Raw genomic sequence first — 19,918 nt, 5'->3', positions numbered from 1 at the left:
AGCCGCTTTTGGCGAACCAGAGCAGCGCACAGAAGCGCCGTTTACCTTCCTGCCGGAGCAGTACCTATTTATCTACTTGCACTTTGACGTGCTTTCAAACTGCTAGGTTGGCAGAACCAGGGACCAAGCAACGGGAGCTCACCCCGTCACAGGGATTCGAACGGCCAACCTTCTGATCAGAAGGCAAGTCCTAGGCTCTGTGGTTTAACCCACAGCTTGTTACATACTATTTTATATTATATGAGTGCTATATTTGAATTATTCTCTCTCTCTCTCTTTCTCTTGGGTGTGTGTGAGAAACAACCTTAGTAAACAGACATTGGCTCCATTCCAGGCAGAGTATGAATTGACTTGCTAAGCAATCTTGCTAAAGATATTTACTAAGAAACAAATCCCACTGTGTTCAGTTGGGCTTTCTCCCTAGCAAATGTGTTTAGCCAACTTGGTGGCCCCCATATACACTTGGACTCAAGCTCCTATCAGTGGCAGTCAGTATGGCTCACAGTCAGGGATGATGGGAGTTGTCATTCAACAACACCTAGAGAGCCACAGGTCTCCCAGCGTCACATAATGTTTAGAGGAGGGTTTCCCAAACCAGAGTCTCCAACTGTTTTCGAACTACAATTCCCATCATCCCTGACCACTGATCTTGCTATCTAGGGATGATGGGAGTTGTAGTCCAAAAGCAGCTGGAGACCCAAGTTTGAGAAACATTGGATTAGAGTGTTGAACTATGACATGGGTGCCAGGGACACAAAACCCATGGGGTGAACTTGGACCAATCACTGCCTCTGGGCCTAACCTACCTCACAAGGATGTTTTGAGGATAATGAGAAGAGCGTGAGAGATCCATGTGTGCCACCTTGAGCTCCTTGGATGAAATGTAAGATGTAAACACAACAAATAATATAGAAATAGAAAGGACAAGGGGAACATCACCAGGGTTGAAAATATTTCTTGTCAAAGTCAGATATTACTTGCAACAGTAAGAAAGTTTATTGCATTGCGGCAGTAAACAGAATGTAGTTCTCAGTATTTCTAAAAGCATACACCTCCGTAAAGTTTTAAGAAAGCATATTGAGTGGTATTTCCCCCCTCTCTAGAGCCCATATTTGCAAGAAGCTACTAAGCTACGATTGACTCTGGTTCCAGGAGGTTTTCTTCTACTTGGGCATTCCCTTGCTCGCCTGAGTTGAAGGGCTCCCTGCTCTGCTTTTCATGCTGTTCACTTCGTTGCTCTTTCTTCAACTGATTTCACTTGAGAGGAGACCACTTTGCCATCCACCACTTCTTCAACGATGGTCTTCACCACCCTTGTTTTGAGGGGCTCTGATAAAGGAATGAAATGATGATAGAGTTAACCATTGATAATATCGCTAAATAGGTTCACATGGCCTATTTTCCCAACACGTGGGAAACTACTGGAGTTGAGCTGGAGGAGAAGCACCGAGTATTGATTTATTAATTCATTTGCTCTTTCATTCAAGATGTTTATATCTTGCCTTTCCTCCAGTCTGGAGCTCTTGGCAGCTAACAACCAATACATAAGCAACCATACAAAACAACACATCATTTAAACTACAAAGTTGTAACAGCAACAATTCAGCAGTGAGTAATAGCAGCGAAACCACTCCTAAAATTGCTTTACCCCATTATGCAAACACCTGGCCATTAGTATAGAATAGCAACATCCATCGAAACGTCATCCTTTACCTCTTCCTGCCCAGACACATATTGTTTCAAGCAAACAACGGAGGTTTCAATGTGCACTGCTTGTTACATCCCACAGCAATTTAACTAATCGGTAATGCTTTGTGACTGCAGGCCAACAGAAACCTGGCAAGTTTCTCCAGACTTGGGTCAGCTTTTAGTCGCTTTTTCTGCCAGCCAGTTACATCTTACAATGCCATCCAGACAGTGACTGCAGAAAGATCCCTTGTGGGGACAGGACAATAGTCATGTTGAATATGCCACTGAATGAATAAATATGCCATGGTCCTGGCAACATATGTTGGCCACAGGATCTGAAGAAGGTGGACCAGGGGAATGTTTTTGTTGAGACGAATGTTTGGTACTCACACTTTTTACTGCTGGGAACATTGGGGCAGGGCAATCGTTCCCCCCAGACTTTCTTTCTCACGAATGGATACATTTACTTATTGCATTTATATCCCCACCTTGTTCTCCAAGGAGCTTAAGGTATCTTACATCGTTCTCACCCCCCTTTGTTATTTAATCCCCACAGCAACCTTGTGAGAGACAGTGGCCAGTCCAAGACAATCCAGTGAGCTTCATGTTCTAGTGGGGATTTGAAACCTGGTCAGACACTCTGACCACTAAACACACTGGCTCTCTATTTGGGAATTCTATGCACAGCACAAGTATTATTTTGTTCTTCTTCTGTTGACTCTTTATTTGGATTCAGGCACATGATTTTCTGTAAACTCAACAGAATGCAGATTACCAAAGGAATACAATCTAACTGAACGTTCCCTCCCAATGTTTGCTTTTCTCTTCTTCTTTTTTTAATTTCAGGCTTATTCTGCAACGGTGTGCATTTTATCAAACTGAGCTTACTGGGTTTTTTTTTTTATTAAATTCTTTTTCTTTCTTTTTAAATGTGGTGAGTGATAATTAGTTTTCTGCCCACAGGGAGCTGAAGGCCTTTGAAATCCATTCCCACTTCTCTGGTAGCATGTTAATTCTGAACACACTCCTTGAGTTGAAGCTGATGAAGTGAAAGGGACTCATGGCAGAATGGATAAAGGCTAGTGCAAATACTCTTAAGTCAACATTGTTCAATTTGATGCCTTGGGGGGGAGGCTAGGGATGTCTGTCACTTGTCTACTGCCTCTGCTACTTGTGGTTGTTTGCTACAGTTCTCAGAAATGTTGAAGGATTACTCAGCTTGGGGGTGGCAGTGGTGCAAAACCAGGGGGGGTTGCGGTGCAAAAGGGTTTGAGACTATTGCAAAGTTCGGGCACTGCTTTGCAGTGAATTGAACAATGTTGGGTTTGGGGGGGGGGATACCTATGGCCCCTGCTTTGAGCATCTTGGGGTGGTGGTACAAAAAAAGTGCAAAAATTTTGGCACCAGTTTGGAGTGAACCAGACAATGTTGGGTTTTTAGATGTTAACGGCGAGCCCCAGTTTGATGTATCAACTTACCCAGCTTGGGAGGTGGTACAAAATGTGGGGTTCATGGTGCAAAACAGTACAAAACGAGTATGAAACTTTGGCCTCAGTTGGGAGGGGACCCCAAATTTCAGGGTTCATATTTAAGAAGCCTTGAACGGCAGTGGAAGAGCCAAATAGCCAACAGCTCAGGGCAAGGGACTCTAGTCTAGAACATGGAAGCTGCCTTATATTGAGTCAGACCACTGGAATAGCTAGTTCAGTATTGTCTACACTCGCCTGCAGCAGAGCTCCAGGGTTTTAGGTGTGTGTGTGTGGGGGGGAGATATTTCAGTCCTACCTAAAGAGAGTCTTAGGTTCCCTCTGGTTCCACCTTAAAGCTTGTCTCTCTCCCCCCCCCCCCGTTATGGAGAGAAGGGCACAATTTTCAGATTTATACATTGTCCTTTTAAATACAAAACAATATTACTCTGAAACAATAAATTGTAATTACCTCTGATTTGAACTTTTGGTTCGTAAGTGCGGAAACTGTCAAAAAGGAACAAAACGATAACTTGTTAATACTCTTATGAAACTGGCAGATTTTTAAAAAATATTTTTAGGAAGGGGTTGTGGAAGCAGTAATGATTTCAGTACAGTTGCATGGTGTGTCATTCACATTCCTGGAGGATTCTTTCTTGCTGGCACCCACACAGTATTTAAAATGAACCAAAGGATGACCTTTAGCAGGTCAGAATCTTTTATGGTCTCCCCCCCCAATTAAAACTAGAATACTTTGCATCTGTGATCTGTCATTTGTCAATGTGATATGTAGAGAACCAGAGAGATGATTTTGTGTTCAAGTGGGAATGTTGACTTTTTAATGCGGTCTTTTGCGAATTTTATTTTGGAATATTTGGGTTTAAGGGACTAGGAGCAAGCTTCCAAGTCTCTTATACCTCTTCCCCGACCACACAAAAACCAGAAAAAGAAGCAACTGATGCTTAAAGTTTGCTTCCACCGTTTCAAACACGTTGGCTTAAAATAAAAAAAGTGTGAGGAAGGGACCCTTTGAACCCAACATCATGCAACTCCCAGCTTGATTCCCCTTTACTTTCAGATCATTCCCGTACCTCTCGCCATCAAGCAGGCGCCTGTATGTTTCAATTTCCATTTCCAGTCGGGTCTTGATACCCAGCAGTTGTTGGTACTCTGAATTTTGCATCTCTGTCTCAGACCTGATCTGCTGCAGCTGCTCCTCGATGCTGCTTACTTGGTGCTGCAGCTGTGAGAGCTGAGTGCTGTAGTTGACTTCGGTTTCATGCAAGGTGCCTTCCAGAGAAGCTTTCTGTCGGTGGGAGAAATAAAGGAAGGCAGGGCTTGCTTACATGCTAATGAAGGTGAAAATTTTCATTCGCTCAGCATCCAGTGTAAAGTTCAGCTCCCCCAAAACTGAGGTATATCTATTTTGTTTGTCCCTGGAAATTGCTGTACACATGGTTTTTTTGTTTTGTTTTGTTTTGCTTTTGGGCATTTTATCAACCTAGTATCAAACATAAACGCAATCTGTATGATTCCCATTTGAAATGCAATGGCCAGACTTGAATTATGGACAGCAAACAGGGTAGGAGACTCCAGTTTCCCCTAGTAATTCTAAGCTACTCACCATGCTGTTCTAGGTATGTTTACTCAGAAGTACATCTCACTGTGAGCAATGGGGCTTACTCCCCTGTGAGGGTGCATAGGATTGCAACCTAAGATAGTTAGCTACGCTGCAATGGTTAGAGCAATGTTTCCTAAACTTGGGCCTCTAGCTATTTTTTGGGGCTACAACTCCCATCCTCCTTACCTTGCAGGACCAGTGGTCAGGGACAGTGGGAATTGTAGTCCAAAAACAGCTGGCGATTCAAGTTTGGGAAACACTGGGTTATAGCATGGGTGGTCATCATGGTGACCTCTATATGTTGGGATTCTAACGCCCATTCGCCCCAGCCAACATAGCCAATGGTCAGAGATGATGAGGGTTGTAGTCCTGTCCAGCAACATCTGGCAAGTGCCACATTGGCTACCCTTGGACTTCCTAGAAACTACAGACAGGTGTGGGGCTATAGAAGAGAAATCAGTATTTCTGATCCTGATGCAGTGCGTTGGATACTGGCAGCCAAGCATCCTGGGAGAGGCACCCTGCTGTTCTCTGAGCTTCTAGGATTCTGGGGCCTGCATTGATTTTGCTTCGAGGTTTCTACTCTCTATGATTGCAGCCTATAACTCCTCCTTAAACTATGAATCTGGAAGCAGGTTTTTTTTTAATGACATTTATCTCAAAAGCCAAGCCCTCCAAAGAGAACTCAGTCTTCTTTCAATACCCTGCAGTCCAAGGAATGAGATGCAAAACACATACCTTAGCCAGAAGGGATTGTAGCTCTATCTCCAACGCCTGGAATGAGCGTTTCAGCTCAATTAACTCGTTCCTGGCGGAGTTTGCTGCGCCGGCGTCATCGTAGATCTGTTGCTGCAGTGGTTGGCTCTGTGGGAGAAAAATCAATAAGATGTAACTTGGCACAAAATATTTTCCTCTTGTACAGAGGGCAGTCTTCTATTTGAAGGGCTGTCCAGTTCAAGCCCAGTTAAATGATAAAAAAAATAGGAAGGGAGTTCATCAGGGGGCTTTGAAGTTGCTCATCAACAGTTAGCACTTGGTGAGTGGGCCATAGCTGTCAACCTTTCCCTTTTTTTAAGGGAAATTCACTTATTCCGAATAGGATTCCTCGCAAGAAAAGTGAAAAGTTGACAGCAATGGAGTGGGCATGCAGATCACCTGGTCATAGCCGTTACCGCTATGGTGTGATGCATTGTTGCATTTGTGTTTACATTATAGGTATCATTTCTAAATTTACATATAAATTAGCCTATGCTGTTTGACATCAAATATGGGTCTTCTTTTTGCCCATTGTGAGGGAGGCAATGCACAACTGGTCACAACTGTGCTTCTGGCATGTAGGAATTTGATACAGATTCATTCTGTCCAGTATTACTGGTAAGGGGGGGGGGAGAGGAAGGATATGTTAATTCTGGTTCTCTCCCTTTCTCATTTTCCAATCCTAAATTCAGCTCTCCATATTTCTGCAGCAATTTGCAATTTTTAAAAAAATACTCATGAAAATTCATCGGCATTTAATGTGTATTTCTTTGCATGAACAGGTTTTTGCATACATTGTTGAGTAATGTACATGTTTTTGCAAACATTCCGCTAACAGAATACATTTTTATATGTGAGGGTCATCTTGTGCACATTCTTCCCCGCCCTCCCCTATGCATTTGTTGCAAATATTGCTTGATGCAATGCATCAAATAGAATTTGTTTTCAGCAGCCGCCCGCCCATCTTACCATTTTGTGAAACTGTTCTTCCGCCTCTCTGCGATTTTGATCTGCGAGGTCTTCATATTGCGCCCTCATTTCGTTCAGCAGCTTAGTCAAGTCTACTCCTGGAGCCGCGTTCATTTCCACTGTGACGTCACCCGTAGAGCTGCTTCTCAGCAAGTTAATTTCCTGGGGAAGAATATTAGAAGCAGGTTAACTTGAGATGACGAAGCAGTGTAAAGTCAGTAAACAGTGATTCATCAACTTCTTATCTAGAAGGACGTCATCCACAGTAAAATTCATACAAAATGTTCCAAGCATTGTCTTTCTGTTCTTATGGTACCTCTGAGTATCATGTGTGTGGGGGTCCCATATCCTCTGAAGTCAGTGTGTAAACGTGTCTTTATTACACAGGAAATGACCACAACAGCATAGGTTTTATATAGAATTTTTCGTTAAGTGCTCAAAAGGCTTCCTGGATTGAAAGTCTCAGCTGTACCGAGCATAATAGCCTTTTATATTTTTGCAATAGACGGCAGCCATTGTTAGGCAGATGGTCTAAGAAACCCCTTCTCAACCTCATGCTCTTCAGATATTTTGGACTACAACTCCTACCATCCCCAATCATTGTCCATTCTCACCATTGACCAATGGGGTTGATGGATATTGTAGTCCAAAACATCTGCACTGAAGCATTATCTGGTGAAGAGAGTATTCAGAGAAGGACTAGGCAGGTCCTTCAGCCGAGCCAGTGCTCAATCCAATGACCTGATTTCAGTTTACTTGGGCTCTGTCCAGGTACTATGAATAATTGTGAAACCATCTCTCTGAGCATATGCGCAAGGTATCGGGCCGTTCCCCTGTAACCATGTAACTTGTACACCACCATCCTAAGTAGAGACAATGAAACAGCCACCTTAAGCTTTTCATAACAGCCAGTGCCATCATCTTCAGAAGTTGGTAAACCATTATCCTTAATTTTATTTTTCTTGGATTTGTTCCCAGGATAAATACCACAGAGAAAATGATCTGCATCTCATTTACCGAAACTAGCCTTAGGGCCTGGGAAGCTCTGAAGGAAGATCCATTCTCCCTGCCTGGCCCCGGAGCACCCACTAGGCATAAAGGAATCTAAGCAAGGGAAGGGAGTTCCCAAAGAACGGAGGGTTAATTGCAGGAGCGCCTGTCTCCATTCTAGTCTAAATATGCCAGCTTTACCTTACACAGTGAAGGCGTAAAACGATGCTCTGCCTATAGATTTTTTTTTGGGGGGGAGCCCCAGTCTAAGCTACGGGGCCCACAGAGCCCTGTGTATCATAACTTTGTGTAGTAACATTGGACCACACAGGCATAGCGATGAGTAGACATTAGGAGAGAGCACACACTAATCATTAAAGCAATTTATGGCACAATTTGAACTTAATTTAGATAGTCATCTCCTGGTAGTTCAGATGGAGTCTTTGATAAGGGCGTGATTTCTCGTTTGTGCTCAAGAACAATGGTGTGATGTAACAAATGCGGTCAGAGGCTGAAGGTGAGTGATGGAATTTATTCATTCTTTCTGCAAGGTGATGTAACAGGATTTCATATCCGTATGGCATGATATGAACTAACCCAACCAATAAACACGGATGAAAAATCAGGACTCTGTGCTAGTCCCTGCTCACTTTCCCAACAATTTCTGTGGAATTATTTCACAAGTCTTACCTCCTCGCCTTTACAATGACACTTCCGTCCTCATGAAAGCTTTTGAAAGCCCACACCAGGTACTGTAAGAAGGGTTGTCTAAGCTGGTTTTAATACTTATTATTATTATTAAGCTGTTCTTCTTCTATTGACTTCATGCAAGAAGTTGAAATATTTGTGATGTTCCTCATTCTTGGATTTAGGTGGACTATTATAATTGAATTAATTCTGTGGGGTCAGTTAGGCAGAGGTTGACTTGCCCAGGAGGTACTCTAGTAAGCTTTGGGGCTAAGTGAAGAATGAACTTGAGCTTCCTTTTGTCTAAACAAACGTTTTGATCTGCAGCACTGTGCTAGGCACTTGTCCTGCATCCCAAAGACTCACATAGTCCTGCCTTTGGACTGGATTAGGGTGAAAGACTCCTGAAAAGGGGTGATGGTGGTGAAACGAAACTTGGTTACCTCTTCGTGGTTCTTCTTAAGGTATGCTAGTTCCTCTGTGAGGCTTTCAAGCTGTGATTCCAGGTCGGACCTGTTCATGGTCAAGTCGTCTAGCACTCTGCGCAGACCATTGATGTCTCCTTCAACACTCTGGCGAAGGAAGAGCTCGTTCTCAAACCTGAAAGGGGCAAGTGAGCATACAAAGCTATGAGATAGATCGGGAGATGGCTCAGATTAGCCGCTTGTAAAGACAGCAAACAAAACAGCAAGATCGGGATTGAAGGCGCTTGAAACATTGTCATTCTTTATTGTGTTTCTTAACCTGAAGGTCCCACGGTGGGTTATGTAGCTTACACAAACACAATGAATGCAGCACAAAGTCCGATCTTTAGCCCCATAGCCCCAAAGTCCATTACAGTGAGCTTATCCGTTCTTCAATTTTCAATGGCCAGAGTGAGAAGCTTAACTCAAGGAAGCAGAGGTGCCAACTTCCTGGGGTCCTAAGCACCCACAAAATTCCCCATGAAGAGGCCGGGCACCCACAAATTTTGGTGCCAGGGCCATGCATGCTGCATGACACCCACGGCCTCGGGTACCCACAGTCACGGGGCGAAGCTGGCACTCCTGCAAGAAAGTACACAGAAGGAGGGTTTTGCATCCTCTGAAGTCACCCCAAAATCCTTTATGGGAGCTTCCGAACAATGTGGGATGGGGCATGGAAGGCTGCTGGGAGCTGGAGGGGATTAGATAGATGCCCTGGTGAGATCCCTTTGGACTCTAAGATAATTACAACAGATATTTACTAAGAGCCAGCAGATGAGTTGTTAGATCTGCACCTGGGAGACAGGGCTTCAAAACCCAGCTCGTCCCAGCACTGTTTTATTTCACTGGATCGAGACAAAAGTAAACAAACATTTGGGTTGGTAAAAGGTGGACTTGATATCATGTGTATCACTATAGTCTTACTGTCTCTAGCAGAAGAAGTAGCATTATGTATCTCTACTCATTTTTCTACATAGCTGATAATTACCAAATCCACCCAGTTTTAACAGCTGCCCATCACAGACCATAGCATTAGAGGTGGGATTTTGATTTCCAACTTGCATTACATTATTGGTGAATTAAGTAGACCCCAATGACCCAATGCTACTGAAAGGAGTGGGGTGAAGAACTTAAGAACCAACATTTTGCTTTTTTTAAAAAAAGCAGAAAAGTTTTGCATTTTGCTTACTTCAGTCTGAAGTCATCAGCAGCCAGCCTGGCATTGTCAATCTGTAAGACTACATTGGCATTGTCAATGGTCACATTGACGATCTGGAACGAAATATTAAAAGAATAAAACAAGGTTATTTTGTGTGGGGAAAATGCCCACTTCCAGATTAACAGCTAATGCATTTTGTACATAATCAGGGTTGATTTGTAGAGTAGTGCAAATAAAAACTGACTTAAGAAAAATAAATCTCCCCAATGTTTTGAATACGAAGAATAAGAATAGACAATGTTAGCTTTTACAATTATTCAGCTAAAGCACTTGAATTTCATCTGAATTTCCCTTGTTACATGAACTTGATTATCAAACAAACAAACAAACAAACAGACCAAGACTAATTTGGCTTCTATTCCAGTCCTTCAGTTGAATTAATATGTGGACAAGACCTTTATCACTAACAGAAATAGGCACCAGTAATTCAGACTGTTATTGTTCTGAAGAAATGTCATTCATTAGAGTTTTAAATGATTGGGCACCCCATCCTGCTTAAGCAGATTGAGGCTTGTAGCTGAGGATTGTAACCATGTGCTTCACTTGTAAAAAATGTCCCTGAGTTCATTTTCTGGTATCTACAGGTAAGGCTCCTCTCTAAAGCCCGGAGAGCCAAAGCTACTGGCTTGCCTGGACCAATGAAATGACTGGGCATAAAGCAGCTTTCTATGCCTATTCCAGTTTCATCCCATTATAATTTTGCATTTGGGTTCCTAGTGCTGAGAAAGAAAGAAAAACCCTCCATGTTGAACTTTCCCCCTGATTCCACTACATACATATATGAGTGATAAAACAGGTAAAGCATTTTTTTAAAACTTGCCATCTTGGTCTGCTTACTTTGGTATACAGTCATATATGCACATTTTTTGTACATAATTGGCTCCTCCAATGCCACTTTAACAAGCTGTACAGAATTGCAGGGTAGATGTCCAATAGCAAATCCCTCACACAGATTCCATTCGTTTAGGTGTGACTTAGGGGATGCTTCTACCCAGCGTTGGTTTCCTCACCTGGTTGCGCAGATCCTCAATGATCTGGTGATATTTGCTGTAATCGCGGGTCACTCCAGGAGCCCCGGGCCCATTCTTCTCATACCAGTGGCGGATCTTCAGCTCGAGCTCGGCATTCGCCTCCTCCAGAGAGCGCACCTTTTCCAGGTAGTTTGCCAGGCGGCTGTTGAGGTTCTGCATGGTCTCCTTCTCAGCCCCAGCCAGGAAGACGCTGTCGGCCCCTCCATAGCCACCGCCCAAGGACACCGCCGAGCTGGAGCGGTAGCTGGCTCCGTAGCCACCGCCTCCCACAGAGGCGCTACCAAAGCCAGCCCCGCCGCCAAAGCCAGCCCCGCCACCAAAGCCAGACCCCCCGCCGAAGCCAACTCCGCTTGCAAAGCCAGGTCCACCAAACCCACCGCATGCAGGCCCTCCATAGCCACTGCCTAGAGCGACCATGGACCCCCCGCCAAAACCGTACATACTGCCTCCTCCAACGCTGCCCATTTTGGCACCTCCGTCCCCACTGACAAAGGAAGAAATTCTCCTCGAGGAGGTTGATATCCGAGTAGACATGTTAGCTGAGGGATGCCAAAAAGCAGCGAGGAAAAGGCAAAGGAGAGTCAGGAAAGACAGACAGACAGGCAGTGTGCTAACGGGGCGGTTTCCTCTGCCTTTTATATATAGGGTTGTGAGGGTGTTGCTTTTGTAATGCCTCCTACCTGTGGCATTTATTTTTTTCTTGTCAACTCAGCGGATCTCAGTTTCAACAGCTTTTCATCCCTGCCTCCCCCCTCCTAATTCAACACGGTGTCCATTTGCAGTTTGGTGCCTCAAGGGCGTTTGTTATGCTGGGGGGTGGAGTAGGGTGGAACAAAGTTAAAAATTCATTACGATATTGTAATTGCGGATGAGTAATTATTCTCTCCTTCATCTCCTAGACCCCTAGGCATAACGCTCTGTGTTCCCAGAGCGAATCTCTAGGTGACAGGCGCTTGTTTGTATGTCTTGTCATTCACTTAACAGCACTTCTGCCGGACCTCAGAGTTTGCCTTACAGCCACAATTTTTCTCTTTGTGTGGAGGGAATATCTGCTCTAATGGGATCATGTTCTCTTTTGCTTCGTTCAACCTTTTGCTTTGTTCACGCTTACCAGTAGCAACCCCCTGCTGCCGAAGGAATATGGACATGGAAGGCTTCTCATTGTAAAGACTCTTCCACACTTCTGGACTTCTTATAAAGCCTCTCCAAACATCTCTGAGGTGCAAAATATCCTGAACTGAGGGACACAATGGGCTGCATCCAAGTAATTTCTACCAAGTAGACCTGTTGAAATGAACAGACCCAAGCTAGTCATGGCCAACAACTTTCAGCAAATCTGCTCTGAGTAAAAGTTTAACACAACCCAATGTGGAGCATCACCCATTATCATTAAAAATGGCAAATGAATGCCCACTTGCTGTTTCTTATGGGGAGTTTCTGCAAGATGGGGGGCTTCTGTGGCAGAGCTGGGAGTTACAAAATGGTGTTTCACCCACAGCACAGAAAGAGCTGTTTCGCTTCCTTTCTGCATGCCTGTAAAAAGTTATGTGACATAGAAGGTGTAGGAGAGTCATTTTTCAGCTGGAATGTATGTGCTCTCTGCTCAGTGTAGGTATGATGTTTGAAGTGCAGATATGAAAAGTGGGTAAACAGATGTTTGCATCCTGTGCAAAAATGCTCCAAGAGGCATGCCTATGGCCCTCATGGAAAAGAACTGAGACTACACATTAAAATTGTGGTTTTCGTGAAAAGTGCAGCTCTGAGAAATAAGTTCTGTTAACTTCAGTGGGACTTATTCCCAAGTAAAAATTTACAGTCTTAAGTTTAGTTTTCCATATTTTCACATCTGTTTGTGTGTGTGCAATTTTTTTAAAAAAATGCACCAGCTTTTTAGTGCAAACTTCTCATAATATGCATGTTTTTATGTGACTTTCCATAGTATAACATTTATGGAAAATAATTTCCTTCAATATAATGCATTTTTGTATGTTCTTTTCACAAACATGTGCATTTTTATGCACACTATTGCCTCATTTGCATTTTAATACACGTTACTTGGTGAGAGAACTGCATTGCAAAATTCAGAGAAATGTGAATTTCGATAAGACGACTGCAGTTTGGTTCATGTATTTTTTCAGAAAGTGCATGTTTGGTGGGTTCGCCTTAAAATGCAAACGGAAACTACATTTTCTCTCCATCCCTACAGCACAGTCTTATGCATCTTTCCTTGGATTCAAGTCCCAATGAGTTCATTGGGACTTACTCCCAAGTATATGTACACAGAATTGAAGCCCCCCCACCCACCCCAGATTTGCTCCTGGGGCGCATGTTCCATGGGGAGTTAGGGACGACGCTCCTTTGGAACTGGAATATTCTGAAGGCACCCAAGAGCTGTTCACTCCCTAAAAACGATAGGAAAGCTGCAAGCGTCTGATGTTGGTTTCATTGTTTTGTGAGTGCCTCAATGGACATGGGAGTCCATGGTGAATATTTGGAGCAACACAAGGGCAAAACATCGAAGACTAAGCAAACCAGATTAAGGAAGTCCTTTTCAGTGGAGAGGTACGTAGCTGGCAGCAGCTATTGCACTAGATCAGTGGTTCTCAAGCTGTAGGTCCCCAGATGTTGTTGGATTACAACTCCCACCATCCCTGAGCTCTGGCCTTGCTAGCTAGGGGTGATGGGAGTTGTAGTCCAACAACATCTGGGGACCCACAGGTTGAGAAAGGCTGCACTAGATGAACTTTTCTAACTTTACAATTCAATAATTCTATGTTCCTCTTACACTAATGCTCCTCCCTCCACTGTGGGAGACGGCATGCCACGGAATGTTACCTGCTGGGAATCAGAAGGACGGAGAGTAATGTTGCAATTGGGTTCTCCTTGTGGGTTTCATACATGGATCTGGCTCCCCATGGTGAGGACAGGATGCTGAAGTAGACAAGCCTCTTGCCTGAGCCAGCTCGGCATTTCTTATGTCCTTACGAACTGCAAACCTTACCGTACATTAAGTTAAATTAGATTTACCGCTTGAAGATGCGGCACAGCAAGTGAGCTGGCAGCATCAGAAGGACGGCATAAATTCAGATTAATTACTCGTAATGATTCCACATGGAATAACTGGGCAGTGCGTTCTTTTTAGACCTCAACGTTTTCTTTACATACCCCACTTGTTTCAGGGAAGTACAGGAGAGTCACACATTGGTGTGAAAGAGAGTTATGGACTCTTCTTCACTGGAGGTCTTTAAGCAGATGCTGGATGGACATCTGTCATGGATGCTTCATCTGGGATTCCTGCATTGCAGGGGGCTGGACTAGAGGGGCCTTGGGGTCCCTTCCAATTCTACACTTCTATGATTCTCTGATTTTTCTCACAGCAGATTGCCCACTTGGAACTTAACTAGGTGAGATCAAGAGCAAAATCCTCAATGGAGTCGAATTCCCAGTTGCTACAGAATCAAAATAGCTGATGCTCAGGGAAGTGATTGTTTTACTTTTCCGTTTTACTTTCCGCTTGATAGTTGCCCTGGACCCCTTCCTAAGTGGGAAAGTGAGTTTAAAAAATGCTCCAAAAAATTGCCCCTGATGTGGCAGTGAGCATTTTTTAAACTCACTTTTTAAACTCACAAGGATCTGCAGGAACATTGTGTACATTATGTACACTTCCCACAGCTTGGATGCCAGGCCATAACAGCCTTTCTTAATTTATTTGTATTAAAGTGTGACTGAGTTTGATCACACTGGATATTTAAACCCAAGGATTATCAATAGCTTAAATAACAAAACACAGTGGAGTTTCTTTTTCTACAATGGCAGCGCCCATTCTTTAGTAGCAGGAGTAGCGGAGAAATACCTTGCTGTTTTGAATTTACAAATGGATTTCTCAATGTGTCTGCTTTGTCGCTTGTTGCCTACTTCAGAAAGCTTGTCCTCCTCATTTTTCCCTAGCATTTTCTCCTTCACATGTCATTAAATTTAAGTACAAGCCAATCCTGTGCCCGCTTCTATGTGTTCCTAACACTAGCCGTGAAAGAAAACCTCTTAGAAATTAATACAGCGGTACCTTGGTACTCAAACAGCTTGGCTCCTGAACAAATTGGCTTCTGAACGCTGCAAACCCAGAAGTGAGTGTTCCGGTTTGTGAACATTTTTCAGAAGCCGAACATCTGACGCAGCTTCTGCTTGAGTGCAGGAAGCCTTGGTTTTCGAACCATTTTGGGAGTCAAATGGATTAAGTTCGAGAACCAAGGTACCACTGTATTTTAAGCAGTGTGGTGAAGATATAGGCTTCTACAATAGAGTTATGCCCAGTGTTGTGGTATAATTTTAGACTCTGGAGTTAACAGGTTTTGTGAGCAGCTGTGCTGGGTGTGTGTTTTACAGATGATAATGCCTATTGCTTCAATCACTTGACAATGTAGTAAGATAGTCTTGCTGTGTTTGGCTGCTCTTTCTGCTGTGTGGTGCCCTAAACTTTGTCACTGAGCACCCTCAAAATCCCACACTGATGGCACCACTAGTTATATCAATATCCCATGTAGCTCAGAATTCTCAGAGCAACGCTTCAGCTCAGGCTTGAGAATCATAGAATCATAGAGTTGGAAGAGACCACAAGGGCCATCGAGTCCAACCCCCTGCCAAGCAGGAAACACCATCAGAGCACTCCTGACATATGGTTGTCAAGCCTCTGCTTAAAGACCTCCAAAGAAGGAGACTCCAACACACTCCTTGGCAGCAAATTCCACTGTCGAACAGCTCTTACTGTCAGGAAGTTCTTCCTAATGTTTAGGTGGAATCTTCTTTCTTGTAGTTTGAATCCATTGCTCCGTGTCCGCTTCTCTGGAGCAGCAGAAAACAACCTTTCTCCCTCCTCTATGTGACATCCTTTTATACATTTGCCCTGCCAGATGTTACTGAACTACAACTCCCATCAGCTGCAGCAAGCACGGCCAATGGTCAAGGACGGTGGGAGTTCTAGTTCACCATCACAGAATTGAAGAGTTGGAAGTGACCCCGAGGGTCATCTAGCCCAACCCTCTGCAATGTAGGAATTTCAACACACTGTGCCCCATCCAGCTTGAAACCATACCAGACCCTGCTTTGCTTTGCAAATATGCTAGCAGTTTTACAAAGAATCCCCACATCTGCTTTAGCTGGAGCTCCTGTGGGATTGTTATACAGAGTAGGTAGGGATGGAGGAGAAATTCAGATTGGTTCACACTTTATTTTTGTAATTTTCACTTTCTGAAAAATATTTATGCATGAACTGAAACACAGCTACCTTTCAAAATTCATACTTCTCTGAATTTTGAGATGCAGTTCTCCAACTCAGAAATGTGTATATTGGGAAAACCATGCAACATAATACATATATTAGTGAAATTAATGTACAAAAGTGCATTCAGGAAATTTGCTTAAAGAAAGATGCGTGTGTTTGGTAAACTTGCGTACAAAAATGCATATTTTAGAAGCAATGTACACCAAAATGCTGGCACATTTTCATGAAGACTTTTGTTTTGTTTTTTAAAAAAATGCAAACTGATGTAGAAATATGGAAGAACTGGATTTAAGACTGGAAGAACGAGGAACGAAAAGAAATTGATATTGACAGATTTGTTCATCTGTAATACTTTTGCTGGGAAAACAACACAGAGAAGAAAGAGTTTGCACCCTCTCCCTCATACCACATGCCTGATCTGGGTTATTATTGTTATTTTGGGGGGTTTGGACACAGCTTATTTTTGTGTAGGAAAAAGAGGAGACAGTTGTAAGCATGCCCTTTTAAGCATGCACTTAACAAAACTCTTCACTGCATCCTGCTGGTGTTTCAAGTCTACTCATAGTCCGTCTTGCCAAAGTGAATGCTGTCATTCCACCCTGATTAGTTTCTCCGCCCCCATCAAAGGTGGTTACTGACTTGATTGCAAAGTTGTACGATAAGAGCCATGTTCTGACTCAACTGCAGTTGTTATTATAATCAGGTCTCTCCCCCCCACTAGAGATTAAACCGGCCGCTCGGCATCTCGCCAGCGCCGAACTCTTTAATGTGGTTGCCTGTACTGTGAGAAAAAGCCTAGAGCGAAGGAGGGAGAGGATTTTAGCAACAGCATCTCCACCGGTTCACTAGGGAGCAGTATTGGTGCATTAAAGCCAATCCTTTCCTGAAACTGCGAACATTTCCTTGGGTTCTGTGGGCTGACAGATTTGTGCTTATTATAATTTGGCACAGAGATCATTTGAATTAGGCTATCACAACAAATTATGCAAAGCCAGCATTTGCTTATTTTTCAGAAACTTGTTCTGGGTTTTTTTTCTTTTTGTGGGGCAAGGGGTTTCCGATAGATTGCTCTTTCTTGCTTCCTGTTGGGAACATACAAGACCATTCTTGTATTTCGGAAATTAGTTCAACTTGCAGATGGATTTTTGTGTCCTTCTTTCCAATTCACACCAACCCCACTGGTTTTGTTCTTGAGACAGGTATGAGATTTTTTAAAAAAACAACAACCACTGAAGTTTTACTGAACTCTTCTCACAAAAAAACCAAACAACGAAATTGCCTTAGTAACACCAAAAATGGGGCAGACAATGATTCAGCACAGAAAATTCATTAGCATCCTGAAATTGCAGGTCTGGCTGAAACTATTGAGTCCAACCAAAAGGAAAGATGAGACTTTCAGAGGCTGGAGCATCTAATCTTTATTATGAGCATTAAACAATAAATTGAAACCACATCTCAGAGAACTTGCCTTTTGCTTCTTCCTCCCCTTGCTTCCTGGCAGTTTTGAGTCCACTTCTTACTAAGAGGCAGGCCTTTTTGCATACCAAGCATTGAAAGAGAGGTCACAAGACCCTTCATTTGATGTACAATTTCTAATCTAGCCACCAGGAGCAGCTCCAGCATGAGACCTCTGTGGACCAGAGTCTTATTCACCCCTTTCCTAAAGATAGCAAGCAGAGATGGGATGTAGTGTTCTGCAGATCCACAGTCTCCCCAGAAATGGCTGTGGGACACCCTGGCCCTGGCCCTTCCCCACTTGGAGCGCCACTGGTGGTGGATCAGCACTAGCTGCCAAGCTTTCCATGGTTGCCTTGGAGGGCTCTGACCCTGGGCCTTGTCCTCTGTATGCAGACCTCTCTTTCTGCCTGTCGAGAAGGAAACTTGCAGGATCCAACTCTCCCTCAGACATCTTTTCTGAGAACTTTGGCTCGTTATAATTAACAGAAGATGTTAACTATGATAACAGCCTTTTGCTCCTGTTCTGGATCAGGGCCAATAAACACTAATTAACTGTATCCCTTCGACAGGCACATGTTGGTTCACATGATCACAATTATTTCATTTGAAGAATAGAATTGTAGTGTTGGAAGGGGTCCCAAGGGTCATCTTGCCCAACCTTTTAGGAGAAGGAGAGCAAGCTGTGGTCTTGCTCTCTGTTGTTTTCTCATGCCTTAAAAACATGTCCCAGGAAGCCCTTCACCAGACCCTTTTGGGATTGTGTAAAAATATCTTTCTGACACTTTCCCTTTTGCCTTTCTTTTACTCTATTCCAAACTTAAAAATGGAAAGCATAATGCTGGTGGTCAACAAAAGAGGTTAAAAGACTCTCTCAAGGCAAATCTAAAAAAATGTTGTATGAATACCGACAACTGGGAAACACTGGCCTGCGAGCGCTCCAGTTGCAGAACAGCCTTTACCAAAGGTGTGATGGGCTTTGAAGACGCTTGAACTCAGGACGCAAGGGAGAAATGTGCTAAGAGGAAGGCACGCTTGGCAAATCCACACCGTGATCAGCTCCTGCCCAAAAATCCATGTCCCCACTGTGGAAGGACGTGTGGATCCAGACTTGGCCTCCACAGTCACTTACGGACTCACTGTTAAAACCGTGTTTATGGAAGACAATCTTACTCGGCTACAGGTGATCGCCAGAGAGAAAGGGCCACAGTTGGGTGTGACCTGTGTTGTAACAGTGGCTACCGGAAGCCCAGGATTTTTACAGATGACAGAACGGCTGCTTTGGCAATTGCTTTTGAGGAAGATGCTTCATTATAACTAAGCCAATGCATGCGGAATTGAAATGATCACATTTTCTCTTCCTACCCTCCCTTCTTCTGTTGTCTCCCTGGGTCTGTTTCAGATTCCAATCTCCATGTCTCTAGTCTTTGCAGAGTGCCACATAGCTAAGTGACACTTTATTGATACGTAAATGTAAAAGGAACCTGCTAGGTCAGCCCAAAGGCCCACCATTCTCTTCCTACAGATGCCTGTGGGAAACCCACAAGGAAGACCCAAGTACGAGAGCACTCTCTTCTCCTGTGGCAACTGGCATTCAGAAGCAACTGTAGAGGTACATAGAGCATCACCCTCATGACCAGTAGCCATTGATGTGGAGGCATCTATGTGCTGAATATGCTACTAAGCCAAGCAGCAACGTCAGTGCCATTTGGTGAAACGAGTAATATGGAAATTTGCACTACAGGCTTGGCTGCTCAATAGTATTTTGTATTGGAATTATGTCATGGTGGATGGGGTTGCCATGCATATGCTGGCATTTGTCACTGTGAACACCATGCAGTGTGAAGTGTTAGTCTCCATGACTCCCCCGTTGCAGAGACGGCTCTCCCGTTCACTCTTTGCAGCAATTACATGGTGCACAAGTAACAGCTGTAGAGACTCTGCAAAGCTTCCGCTTGGCTTGGAAAGTGTTCGTGATTTAAGTATGCAGTGTTACAGGATGTTTTAGATCAGGGGTCAGCAAACTTTTTAGCAGGGGGCTGGTCCACTGTCCCTCAGACCTTGTGGGGGCCCGGATTATATTTTGGGGAAAAAAATATGAACGAATTCCTATGCCCCACAAATAACCCAGAGATGCATTTTTAATAAAAGCACACATGCTACTCATGTAAAAACACACTGATTCCTGGACCGTCTGGATTTAGAAGGCGATTGGGCCAGATCCGGCCTCCGGGCCTTAGTTTGCCTACCCATGTTTTAGATGTCTGCTTCTACTTTTACTAAAGTGGCCTCT

At 43.7% G+C, this 19,918-nt stretch overlaps 1 protein-coding gene across 1 annotated transcript; it reads right to left on the bottom strand.

Moving 5' to 3' along the window:
• Positions 1 to 973: 973 nt before the first annotated feature.
• Positions 974 to 11,515, bottom strand: LOC308571145 (keratin, type I cytoskeletal 12-like). The gene is made up of 8 exons (XM_081166591.1): positions 10,872 to 11,515; positions 9,832 to 9,914; positions 8,622 to 8,778; positions 6,502 to 6,663; positions 5,515 to 5,640; positions 4,247 to 4,461; positions 3,628 to 3,662; positions 974 to 1,329 (listed from the first exon to the last, which is right to left on the bottom strand). Exons 1-8 carry the CDS (start codon positions 11,424 to 11,426, stop codon positions 1,226 to 1,228), a joined length of 1,437 nt encoding a protein of 478 aa, XP_081022717.1. The 5' UTR covers positions 11,427 to 11,515; the 3' UTR covers positions 974 to 1,225.
• Between the last annotated feature and the right edge of the window lie 8,403 nt (positions 11,516 to 19,918).

The sequence above is a fragment of the Podarcis bocagei genome (assembly GCF_964188305.1).
Source record: "Podarcis bocagei genome assembly, chromosome: 13".
NCBI classification, from domain to species: domain Eukaryota; kingdom Metazoa; phylum Chordata; class Lepidosauria; order Squamata; family Lacertidae; genus Podarcis; species Podarcis bocagei.
Note: the sequence above shows the minus strand (reverse complement) of the source record. Positions and strands in the feature narration are given on the sequence as shown.

Coding starts and splice junctions, on each gene's coding strand:
- LOC308571145 (XM_081166591.1), bottom strand. CDS start 11,426: ATGTCTACTCGGATATCAACCTCCTCGAGGAGAATTTCTTCCTTTGTC. Junction 4,462..5,514: donor TACAATCCCTTCTGGCTAAG/GTATGTGTTTTG, acceptor TCCCACCGACAG/AAAGCTTCTCTGGAAGGCAC. Junction 3,663..4,246: donor CGCCTGCTTGATGGCGAGAG/GTACGGGAATGA, acceptor CCTTTTTGACAG/TTTCCGCACTTACGAACCAA.